The sequence below is a fragment of the Mus caroli genome, chromosome X, assembly GCF_900094665.2.
Source record: "Mus caroli chromosome X, CAROLI_EIJ_v1.1, whole genome shotgun sequence".
Classification (NCBI taxonomy): Eukaryota; Metazoa; Chordata; class Mammalia; order Rodentia; family Muridae; genus Mus; species Mus caroli.
The window spans coordinates 13,845,997-13,858,115 of record NC_034589.1 but is presented as its reverse complement, the minus strand read 5'-3'; the positions used below and the strand labels follow the sequence as shown (position 1 = coordinate 13,858,115).

General features: G+C 43.6%; 2 protein-coding genes and 1 pseudogene across 7 annotated transcripts in view; 2 read left to right on the top strand and 1 right to left on the bottom strand.

Annotated features, from left to right (window-relative positions):
• Rbm10 (RNA binding motif protein 10) overlaps nt 1–8,286 on the bottom strand; it is a 30,982-nt gene extending 22,696 nt beyond the window's left edge. For all 5 annotated transcript variants that reach the window (XM_021154086.2, XM_021154087.2, XM_021154089.2 and 2 more), the window contains exons 1-2: nt 7,738–8,286; nt 5,690–5,830 (exon numbers count right to left, since the gene is read on the bottom strand). In XM_021154086.2, the coding sequence (XP_021009745.1) occupies nt 5,690–5,706 (17 nt within the window). In that variant the 5' untranslated portion in view covers nt 5,707–5,830; nt 7,738–8,286. The remainder of the gene's footprint in view (nt 1–5,689; nt 5,831–7,737) is intronic.
• Ndufb11 (NADH:ubiquinone oxidoreductase subunit B11) lies at nt 8,267–10,521 on the top strand. Of its 2 annotated transcripts, none has more exons than XM_021154085.2 (4): nt 8,267–8,354; nt 8,502–8,732; nt 10,000–10,130; nt 10,305–10,521. In XM_021154085.2, the coding sequence occupies exons 2-4, from the start codon at nt 8,532–8,534 to the stop codon at nt 10,426–10,428; spliced, it is 456 nt and encodes a 151-aa protein (XP_021009744.1). In that variant the 5' UTR covers nt 8,267–8,354; nt 8,502–8,531; the 3' UTR covers nt 10,429–10,521. The 2 variants fall into 2 exon arrangements, with proteins under 2 accessions (XP_021009744.1, XP_021009743.1); XM_021154084.2 differs by having other exon boundaries at nt 8,332–8,419.
• A 620-nt stretch (nt 10,522–11,141) lies between these two features.
• On the top strand, nt 11,142–11,314 carry LOC115030230 (annotated as a pseudogene).
• The last annotated feature ends 805 nt before the right edge of the window (nt 11,315–12,119 follow it).

The following is a 12,119-nucleotide window of genomic DNA, read 5'->3' as shown; positions in this document are numbered from 1 at the left end:
ATGCTTTTTCTGTGGTTCCTATACTTTATATAGATACATAAAATCATATGTATTTAACAAGAAAGTAGAAGCAAAACTGTCTAAGGGAATAAAATAGACTAACACAAAAGGTGAAAAGGGAGGAGGGCAGAGAATATGCTCAACATATATTATATGCCTGTATTAGAATGCCCTTATGTAATAGTACCATGAACAATGAATACACACAATAATTTTGTTTTTAAGAATAAAAAAACGAGGTCAGGTGGGCGTTCTGGAGGCAGAGGTGGGTGGATACCTGTGAGTTCCAAAGACAGCTTACAGTTAAAAAGAGACCCTGTCTCAAAAAAACCAAAACAATACTCAGTAGAGGAAGGTGTGGGTTGGTTGAGGGGGAGAAGGGAATGAAATGGCTGTTGCATTTTTTTTTTTTTTAACTCACAGCTGTGATCACTTGAGCAACATCTCATGATTGGGCCCATCACATCCTGTTACAGGAGTGGAGGTACTCATGGGTTCCTATCCCTCCACGAAGGTTATAGGCAGTTAATAGTTGATGGACGGAGAGATAGTTTTTCAGTGGTATAGTCCCTGGCAAGGTGCCAATGCTCCTGTAAACAACCCTAATGAAAAGTCCTGGGGGAAGGCACAAGATGGTTCAGTGGGTAAAGACACTTATTGCCAAGGAAGAACTGAGTCTCCCAAGCTGTCCCCTGACCTCCACACACTTATGCCTCCCCCAAAATAAATAAATGTAGTGTTTTAAATATGTGAAAATATAAGACAGTACAGTTGAGCAAAGGCAGGAGATTAGCAGGAATAGAGTAGGGAGGGGAGTGAATATGAAGTATAAAAGTACACGAAGCCCATTGTTACATAAAATATATGCTAATAAACATTAAAAAGATAGAAGACAAACACTGAATATTTCAGATTTAAAGAAGACTGAAAATACATATTAGCTCAATGTACTGCTCAATTCTGTTTAGTTGGTCCTCTTGAGACAATTCTCATAACATAGCCCAAATTGTTCTGAAACTCAGGATCCTCCTGCCTCAGCGTCTAGACAGTGGGATAATAGGATTCATTACTTCAAGCCCAAGTTTTCTTGATTTATTAAAAGCTATATTTCAAAAATTCCTTCATATATTATACTCAATAGTAAAATTCTGACTGGGCAGGGTGGCACACACCTTTAATCTCAGCACTTGAGAAGCAAAGGCAGGCAGATTTCTATGTTGAGGTCAGCCTGGCCTATATAGTGAGACCTTGTCTTATATTTTTGGTTGTGAGCCTAGCCTTTAATGGCTGAGCCATCTCTTCAGCTTGAGACCTTGTCTTAAATTTTTTTTTTTTTTAAGCAAAGGAAAGGAAAAAAGGGAAAAAAATGGAGGCATTTTAAACATGTCCCTTTAAGACTAGGGACAGTGGTCTATTTATTGCATTTGACACCCACTACTCTCATCTCTCTTCCCTCCTTACCCAGGGCATTGTACATGCTAAGCATACCTTCTACCTCTGAGGTATACGCACAGTCAGTCCTCAATATTCCTTTGCCTTGTTCTGTTTTATAGGAAGCAGGGTCTTCAGCAAGCTTGGAACTCATTATGTAGTAACTTGAATAACTACTCATTCTGTTTCCATCTCCTGAGGGCTAGTATTACAGGCCATGTGCTACCACAGCTAATATCCTTAATTATAAAAAGGCCATGCATGAGCCAGATGTGGTGGCATATGCTTTTAATCTCGTGAAACAGAGGCAGGCAAGATCTGAGTTTCAGGTGAGCCTATTCTACAAAGTTAGTTCCAGGACAGCGAGGTGTATTACACTGAGAAACTGTCTCAAAAAACAAAAACCCATGTGTTCATGGCTTGAGAGATGGTCCTGTCAGTAAAGCATAAGGACCTGAGTTCAGATCCCAAGAATCCAGATAAAAAGTCAGATAGAGTAAGTAGTATGTGCTTGTAATCCAGTGACGTCACGTCCAGAGGAAATAGGTGGATCCCTGGAGCTCAGTGGCTAGCTAAGCTAGCCTACTTGGTAAAGTTCCAGGTCAACAAGAGACCTCATCTCAAACAAAAGTGCTCAAGTATGTATGGTACTTAAGGCTGTCCTCTGACATATATATATGTGCATATACATGCACAGCCCCTCACATGTAAACACATAGGCTGACATGGGTACATACATCTACACTCACACATAAATACATACATATAAATAAAAATAAAATAAACTGGGACTGAAGAGATGGCTCTGAGGTAAAGAGCAATTAGTGGACATGGATGCTGGGAACTGAAAGAGTGCTCTTAAAAGCTAAGCCAACTATCTTTCCAGTTTCCTCGGGAACTGCACTTTAACAGAATAGGATATTAAATCGGTAGGTTTTTATGCCATTTAAGTTTGTTTCACTAAAGTTCTTAGAAAAAGATGACTACTTAGAAAGATGACAAATTTCCCCCCTCACCAAATACAGAAATTTGATGTAATCTCAATCAAAAGTCTTGTTTTGAGAGACTTGATCTTTTTTCTTTTTTGGAATGTTGGGGATAAAACCTAGGGCTCACATATACTAAGCAAATGCTCTCCCACTAAGCCCCTTGATTCATTTTTACATGTAATTAATCGCCATAAATGGTTACATCGACTTAAAAAAAAAAGAACGAAGAGGGAGCTATTAAGACCATGTATTAATCCATAGGAATGAAAACAGTAAGGTCATGGTATAAGGCTAAGTCAAGGAGGGGACTTGAGCAAGAATGAACTTAGGAGATGGTACCCAGCAAACTGCCTACTATGTGAAGGAAAAACCTAAAACCTATCTTACACCATAATCAAAACTGGACTCTAAGTGAACTAAAGATGTGAATGCAAAAGGTAAAACTTTATGGTAATACCAAAACTCTTATGTGATTCTGGATAGGAAAACGAAAAGATTCTAAAAACACAAATACAGGAAGAGCTGGACATGGAGGCATATGCCTTTAATCTCAGCACTTGAGAGGTGGATGTCTATGAGTTAGAGCCCAGTCTGGTTTACATAACATAACAAGTTCCATGACAGTGAGAGGATCAAGGTAAGACTATCTCAAAAAAAAAAAAAACAAAAACAAACAAACAAACAAACAAACAAAAACCAAGGAAGCTAAGAACTTGTTAAAAACAGGTAGTGAGGAGGCTGAAGCAGGAAAATTGCCACAAGACTCAGGTCAGTGTAGGCTATGGTGAGTTTCAAGCCAGCATGAATTATAGTGTGAGATCCTGTTTCAACAATAACAAAAGAGCATTATTTATTCTTTTGTTTTGTTTTGTTTGTTTGTTTTCGAGACAGGGTTTCTCCGTATAGTCCTGGCTGTCCTGGAACTCGCCTCCCAAGTGCTGGGATTAAAGGCATGCGCTACCACCGCCCAGCTTGGTAGTCACATACTATTAAGTAAAACTAACAGACATAGCTCATGGTGCCCTTGGCAAGAGTTAAGAGATGAAACATTAATATCCAAATGGCAATAGAGACACCCAAAATATCCAGTGCTGAGTAATGTGGAATTCAGGAAACAAAAGAAAGACTGCAGCACTCTGTTGTTTATGAGAACTGAAAACAGATACAAGACAACACTATTTACAAGGATACAAATTAAGTATAGCAGAGCTGCTGCCTACAGAGATGGAAATTGGGAATAAATGGAAACAAATAAACAAGGCAAGAGGAGGCCTCCTGTGATGACCTGTGATAAAGACCTTCGCAGAACTGGAAAGTGAGATTAACTTAAACCTATGCATTATTTAAAAACAAACAAAAAAAGAATGTCTTGGGCTGAAGAGATGGCTCAGCGGTTAAGAGCACTGACTGCTCTTCCAGAGGTCCTGAGTTCAAATCCCAGTAACCACATGGTGGCTCACAACCATCTGTAATGGGATCTGATGTCCTCTTCTGGTGTGTCTGAAGAGAGTAACAGTGTACTCATATACATAAAATAAATAAATCTTTATGGGGGAAACATAGACTACATAGTGAAATGTTATCTCAGAAATAAGTAAATATGGTTAGAGATGGCTTAGCAGTTAAGAGTACTGGACTGCTCTTTCAGAGAGCAGGTTTGATTTCTCACGTCGACACGGTGGCTCACTCAAAACTATCCATAACTCCAGTTCCAGGGGATCCAATGGTAGGTACCAATAACATGTGTGACGCAAAGACATTCATGCAGCCGAACATTCAAACACATAAAATAAGTAAGTAAAATGGCATTTATAAGCTGGGTCCAGTGGTATAGATAGGCCTGTAAACCTAGATACTCAAGAAACTGATGTAGGACAGTTGCAAATCTGGTCTGGGCTACAGATCCAGTACAAGAACAACCTGGAAAATTGAGAGTCTATCTCAGAGTAAAATGTGAAGGTACAAAGTAGCAAAGCACTTGCTTACAAGGGTGCAGCACTTGCTGAGGGGTGCAAGGCTCTAGGTTTAACCCCTAGGACCTTGCTCCTTGGGCCAACAAAGACATTTCCAAACCTGCTTTCTCTCCAATGTTTTATACATTTATTGACTGCTTTTTCAAGACGGGCTCTCAAGTAGCACAAGTGGACTTTGAATTCCTGATCCTCCTGCCTCCACCTCCAAGTGCCAGGATTACAGTCCACATTACCATGTCCAACAAATTTATTAGGACTTTTCTCTAAGAGTTTGCTTTGCCTTTCTGGGCACTTTTTTTTTCTTTTGGTTTTTCGAGACAGGGTTTCTCTGTAGCCCTGGCTTCCGTGGAACTCACTCTGTAGACCAGGCTGGCCTTGAACTCAGAAATCCACCTGCCTCTGCCTCCCAAGTGCTGGGATTAAAGGCGTGCGCCATCACTGCCCAGCTTTTTTTTTCCCCTGGGCTCTCTTAAACTATGGTAGACACGTCACTGATTTCAGAGTCACCTGGGGCAGGAATCTACCAGAGTGCTGAAGGACCTTATACTTACACTCAATCGCTCTAAACTTTACCAAGTATACCATTTTTTTTTTATCAGAGCTGAAGAGCAAAACAAAACTAGCTGAAAAGCAAAACAAAACTATATATACCATGAGATGTCACACCCCGTTTTCTCAGCTACTCAGGAACATGAAGTAAAACTGGAGCCCAAGATTTTGAGACCAACTTAGATAACAGAACAAGATCCATCGCAAAACAAAACCAAAGCACTTTGTATAAACTGGGTGTGGTGGAACACCTGTCACCCCAGGTCTTAGGAAAACCACAAGTTGGCCAGTATGGACTATAAAGAGAAACTGTCTCAAGACAAAAAAAAAAAAAAAAAAAGCAGGCCTGGAAGATGCCTGTGAGCTCTGGGTTCAATGAAATACCCAGTCTCAAAAAATAAGATGGAGGAGCAATTGAGGTAGACACCTGGCACCACTCTCTGGCCTCCACACCCATATTAACAAAAAACCCACCTTCAGATCCAGTCATGATACTCATCAGGCTGTTTGGTAATCACCTGTAAACTATGTGGTCTTCCATGTAATACTATACATAGCAAGACAGTCTCTTACAGGGGAGACCTACAGTCATTATGTCTCATTCATCTCTGCATTCTCAGAGCACAGATACACATGTGCTGAAAAGAGTCCATTTCTTTGCTGTGTTGTTTCTTCTGCCTAGAAGCGCCCTTCAGCATCATCCTAGATCAGTGCTCACATTGGGAGGGGAGGGAGGGGATAACTCACCGTCTTTCATACTCCATGTCCTGATAGGAGTTTTAGGAGCTGCTGGGGCCCCTCCTCAGTAGCTGGCTCCTTTCACTTCTCAGCCACCCCTGTTGCTGCCAGCATGATCTGCCAGTCTGGGTGATACCTCCTGCTGAGACTCTACAGAGAATGAAAGGAAGAAAGGGGTCAAGGCAGTTGGAGCAGAGAGGGCTTCCTTGAGGAGACAGTCATTACCAAGACTCCCTACTGTCCTATAACCCAAGGACATTGTTTTCCACTTCCTCGTGCTTCCATTCAACAGTTCAGGAAGACAACCCCTACTTGGCTCTCTCTCCTTTTCTTTCCCCATAAGCATGAGGCAAGACTTCCACTACCCTAGAAAACAGCAAAGCCCTCATCAAACAAAGGTATCTCATAAAGATTTGGTGGGACCACAGGCTATATGACCAAGGCTTTGCATTCTTAGATTGGTAGACAAATGTAAGCCCATAGCTGGTTGCTGGGAAGGGAAGGTCAAGTGCTAAATGATTTGCCTAGATTAGGCACGTTAGTCAGAGAAATAAGACTTTCACAATAATTGGATGGGGTATAGTTGAGTGTAGAACACTTGCCCAGCACGTTCAAGGCCCTGAGGTCCCATCACAAAACTAGCAAAACTCCAAAAGACTTCACAACAGAAGGAATCTCAGACTCCTTTCCATGGGTCAGGGCATTATTTCAACCTCCCAACAAGATGCCAACTCTACCCCTGACAAGGCAGTCAGAAACCCTGAAAGGCTTTGGGGGGGGGGCAGCTAACATGGCAACAAGACAGCTGCCATCTCCCTGGGCTTTTTGGCTAACACAGCTCTGATCCTCAACACAGCAAGTAGTTCAGCCCTAATGTGCAGCCAGGTCCCCAGGTGGATCTCTCCCCAGGGAGCTTAGGCTAAGCTTTCCAGAGGCAAAAGGGACCTCTTTCCCAAGTGGTTCCAAAACATCTTGTTCTACTGCGTGAAAGGGAACAGCTACTTCATCCAACTTTTGGGACTGCCATGAGAAGTACAAGACCTGAGAGTGTTATGACCCAACCAGAGATCAAAATTACCTCTGAATCTTTAGCTGCCACCCATTTGTACAGGAACCGTAAAGCTAGGCAGGCATAGTACTTGCCAACGGTAGGTTGCCACCACACCTTTTCTCTAAGTACCTATTTTCTCTTTCACCTCAAGGATCAGTTAACTTCTCCCAGATGGGGAAAAAGAATCACAGGCAGGAACCCCAGTGGGTGAGAACCTGACACAAAATGCTTAATGGCAAAAGAGTGAGTCTAATATTGTTGCATATACAGCACAGAAAAGAAACAAAGTTACAGACAAGCCCCCAAAATAACCAAGGGCCAGGATCACAGGATACCTATAAGAGACACAATTAAACGGATTTCCCTTTAAATATATAGACCTCAGTGTTACAGATACAACTCCCAAAAGAAGAAAAGCCGGATATATATTCACTGCACCCCCGCCCCAAACTAACTAGGTTGGGGTCGATCAGTAACAAGACTGCTTCCTGATAAGGATCAGAGGTCAGATACAGACCCCGAGGATAAAAAACCATATTCACTTTCTTTCTCCGCGCTTGTCACCCTCATCCCCACCACATAAATGAATAGAGGCCGCAGCCAGAGTATTTCCCTGTGGAGAGTTAAGTAACAAGGGCAGTCAGCACACCCCTCCTCTAAGAACACCCCCGCAAAGTCGCAAACACGCGCGTTTCAAAAGATAAAAAGTTCGGTGGGCAAATACAGTAAGTCACAGTACCCCACTCCCATCTGTCTCTCCCTTCCCCCAACCCGCGTGCACCCATCCCGCGTCCCAATCGCGCACGCGCTTTTGCTTTCATAAGAAAAAGCTGGGGTGGGGGACCATACCCCCTTTCAGGTGCAGGCTGTGCGGGCATCCGTCAGCTCTGTGCGAACTCCGAGGGTACAGTCCGTCCCCGCGCCTCTTCTATGCACACTGGCCCTCTCCCCCTCCCACGCGCCCAGCTCCTTTACCTCGGTCCCCACGACCCTCAACGGCGCTCACCTTCTCGGCCCGGGCTGTCAAGGGAGGGCTCCCAGGCATCACCTCCGCCCGCCACCACCTCCTTCAGAACTGTTAGTTCAAATGGGAGCCAATGCATGCAACTACCAAGTCCAAGACTGGGGGCAAAAAAGAGGAAAGGGGGAGGGGAGACGCGACCGACGCGTTGCCCTCCCAAGGAAACTCAGTGCCACCTCCTCCTAGCCGGCCACAGTCACCAACACAAAATGGCGACGAGAAGAGAGCCGGCGCTCCGACCACCATCCACCTACTAAGGGAGCGCGCTCTGGCCGGCCTTGACGATTGGTTGCCGGTCACCATTGGCTGGCCCTGGCATTCTCTGATTGGCAAGCATATGCTACCTCCCCATTCCCTGTGAGAACGGCCCAGGAGTCCAGAAAAAAGAGTAGCTATTGGCTACCCCTATGAGGCCCGCTCTTTAGAAGCTTGCTGTCCTTTGAAGTTGAAAGACAAGTAGAAGCTCCACCTCTTTCCCTACAGGGCCATCTAGATGTCAACGCTTTCTTCTTGTGAAGAAAATGAACAGACCTCTCAAAAACAAATCTCTCCCAGACTAACAGAAATGAAAACGTTGATTCGGTAGCGACACGGCGTGGGAGGTAAAATACAGTCCGCACCTCGCCGTACTCGTAAACAAACTTAGGCCGGGGATCTATTTAGCAAGGTAAGGGCGGAGCGACAAAAATCGCGCTGGGATCAACCGCAGCTGCGCACACTGTATTTCCGTCTCCCTCCCCTCCCCCCAGCCCCCCCAGGACTCCGCAGTACAAGCTGTCATGGCGGCCCGGCTGTTAAGCTTGTATGGTCGCTGCCTATCAGCAGCGGGGGCAATGAGAGGACTCCCGGCTGCCCGCGTTCGCTGGGAGTCCTCCAGGGCTGTAATCGCCCCATCCGGTGTGGAGAAAAAGCGGCAACGAGAACCGACCATGCAGTGGCAGGAGGACCCAGAACCCGAGGACGAAAACGTCTACGCGAAGGTGAGAGGGAGGGGGGAAAACGGGACGCTGTAGGGGCCAATCTGGAACAGGGAAACCAGAGTCAAAGCGGACATTCTCCGGCCCGAGACTTGCGCAGTGGACAAAATCTTCGAATATTCAGGAATTTTGCTTAGCTTGTTTTTCTCTCTTGTTGTTGTTTTCTTTTGATATTTTCAGCCTAAGACTCTAAGCGGGATTTGCCTTATTTGTAGTCAGAAATCACACTGAAAGAGGGCAGCACCCAAAGCATGTTAGAAACGTTATAATTAGGGTAATACTAAACTCTAAGGTAACACGTGTATAATGCCAGGCTGTGCTAGACACTTTGTATCTATTTACTCATCTAAGTTCTAAAGTAGCGCGATTTTGAAGTAGGCACTATAACTGTTACTGAAGTAGGCACTGTAACTGTTACAGTGACATAGATGAGGATACTAAAACACAAGTTGCTAGCCCAAGATCACAGCTTGAGTAGGTAATGGAGCTGATTATTTGAATTCAGGACTGAATTCCTGTGCTTTATGGATAGCAGAGATTCTGGAGTCAGACATCCTGGGTTGAAAATTATTCACTTGTATGACCTTGGACAAGTAATTTAATTAATCTCTTGGTGCCTCGGTTTCTTTGTAAAGTGAGAAAAGTACTAGGAAAGCTAAGTAAGAAAAGCACACCTGCTTCATATGTGTCAGAATGGTCATGGCAGCTCTTACCACTTACTTCAGAAGTACTCCGAATTAGAAGGTGTTTATTATTGCCATTTCCACTCTACTGAGGATATTGTGAGGTTTGTGTTTTTGAAAAGGCCTAGTATATTCAACATTAACATCTGATTGAAGATCTTAAATTACATAGGGTCGTATAGAATAGGTGGACCCGTAGGAAATTGCCAATATCCAAACATTTTTTAATCTTTATAAATAGCACTTTCCAAGGATGAAACTTAACAGACAGGGTGAGTACTCCCAAACAAGTACGTGAGGCCAATTATTCATTTGGAAAGAAAGTCAAAATCTTGGATGAGGAGAAGGTGAGGAATTCAGTGGTGACTAGATTTGGAAGAAGAGTTTTCTAGGCCTCGAGAGCAGCCAATGTCAAAGCCCTGTGGTGGGAAGGAATTTCACGTATCCTAAATGTAGAGAAAGGATTTTAATCAGGGATAAGAGATTGGTTAGAGATTGGAGGGCAGATTAGAGACCAGGTCATGCAAGGCCAGGATATAGCTTTATGGAGCAGCAAGAAGCCCTCATTGACCTCTCCTTCTCCTCAGAACCCTGACTTTCATGGTTATGATAGTGACCCTGTGGTGGACGTCTGGAATATGCGAGCTGTCTTCTTCTTTGGTTTTTCCATCGTCCTGGTCTTTGGGACCACCTTCGTGGCTTATGTGCCTGATTACAGGTATAGGGGTTTTCTAAGAAAGTTGAGTGGGAAGGGGCAGAGGCAAAGGTAGAGGTTGGAGGAGTCTCTGGCCAGAATTCTTACCCTGTACTGGTGGGGGATAGGGTGCTGAGGTTGGGAACTTCTGTCTAGTAAGGTTCCCTCACATCATAACCCACTTGTTGATGCTTTTAGGATGCAAGAGTGGGCCCGCCGGGAAGCTGAGAGACTTGTGAAATACCGAGAAGTCAATGGCCTTCCCATCATGGAATCCAACTACTTCGATCCCAGCAAGATCCAGTTACCAGAAGATGACTGATGGCTTACCGAGCAGGGCCTAAGAAGCATTACTCATCTGCTGCTTGTTATTTTCCTGGTTCCTCAGAACACCTTATTAAAGGAATTGAAAGTATGATTGGTTACTGTTGCTTTTGTTATGGAAGAGGATATATGAGTGTGTGACAAGCTTTCAAGGGCCACTGCTGCCTTTCTTGTCTGTTGCTGTGTAACACTAAGGTTTGGTGGCTTAGTACTGTATTCCATGGCCCTGTGGATTGCATAGCAAGGATATGTGGCTCCCCTTGAATCTCAGGTGGTTGCTATTAGGTAGTAGCTAGGGCTAAAGTCATCAGAAGCACATCTGGTCTGTATAGTTAAGGTTTCAAAAAAAGATGTCTGGCACTTTAGTCTTCAGTACAGTAACCTGGGCTTCTTCAAGCAGTGGTTCTCAACCTATCTAATGCTAAGACCCTTCAATATAGTTCCTTGTGTTGTGGTGAACCCCCAGCCATAAAATTATTCTCATTGCTACTTTGTAATCTTGCTACTGTTAGGAATCATCGTAATGTAAATATTTTTGGAGATAGAAGGTTGCTAAAGGGATCACAGCCCACAGATTGAGAACCACTGTCTTATAAATGTTGGAGGCTCTTCTGGATGGAGAAGATATAAAATTCTAGAGGGACATGTGTTCAGATACATTCTATGCAAAGCAGTGCTCAGCATAGTGCCTGCTTGAACATTTGGTCCACCAACACTTCTCAGCCTTTTGGCTAAGATAAGTGCTATATCTATCTGACATGTCCTTTATGTGAGGAAAATATATTAAATGATTTTTTTTTGGAATAGGGAGATGAAATAGCTTGGTCTGTCCACTCTATGCCTGAATTTGGTATTACAGGACCATTAGGAATGGTGCATTCATTGTAGGTGGGGGGTGGGGAGCATTAAAAAATTGGTATGTTCCATCTTGTATAAGTGACATCAATCTATGCCTTTCTGGTTTATATATCAAAAATGAATGCCTTCCATTTTCCCAAGCCCTACTTCATCAAGCTCTTGGCCCTAGAGAAGTTTTCACTCTAGCTATACTTAAATCCTAAAATCTAGAAGTTACACTTCAACTAAATCCTAAAATCCATGCCCTAGGCCCTTCTATTCTGGCTGCAAAGATCACTTCCTCTTGTTCATTGCAGCCCAGCTACAGTGTCTGTTTTGGGCCACTGAATTAAAATAAACATAGAGTTGGAGAGAGCCAAGGTTCAGTTGGTTAAGTACTTTGCATGCAAGCACAAGAATCTGAGTTCAATACCTAGAACCCAGGTTAAAAAGCCTGAGCATGATAGCATACACTTATAATCTTAGAGAGAGCAAGGTGGATTTCTGGTGCTCACAAGCCAGCCAGCCTAGCCAATTTGGTTAGCTTAAAAACAGTGAGACACCCTGACAGCTCCTGAGGAATGACACTTGAGGTGCACCCACAAATATGCACCCCACACACAAATTATGTATGTACATATATAAACAGTGATCACTGTCATCCACTATATCTTCCATGTCTTTTTAGCTATGAAGAGGTACTTCATCTACCTCTATGGCTCTAGCAATAAAAGAAAAAAAAAAAAAAAAGGGAAAGGCAAGTTACCAGGGGACTGTCAGATTGACAGTAACCATTTTGTTCTTGTTTACCCTACTGATTTAGTAGGGGAAGGGGGGAGAAAGAATATGGTC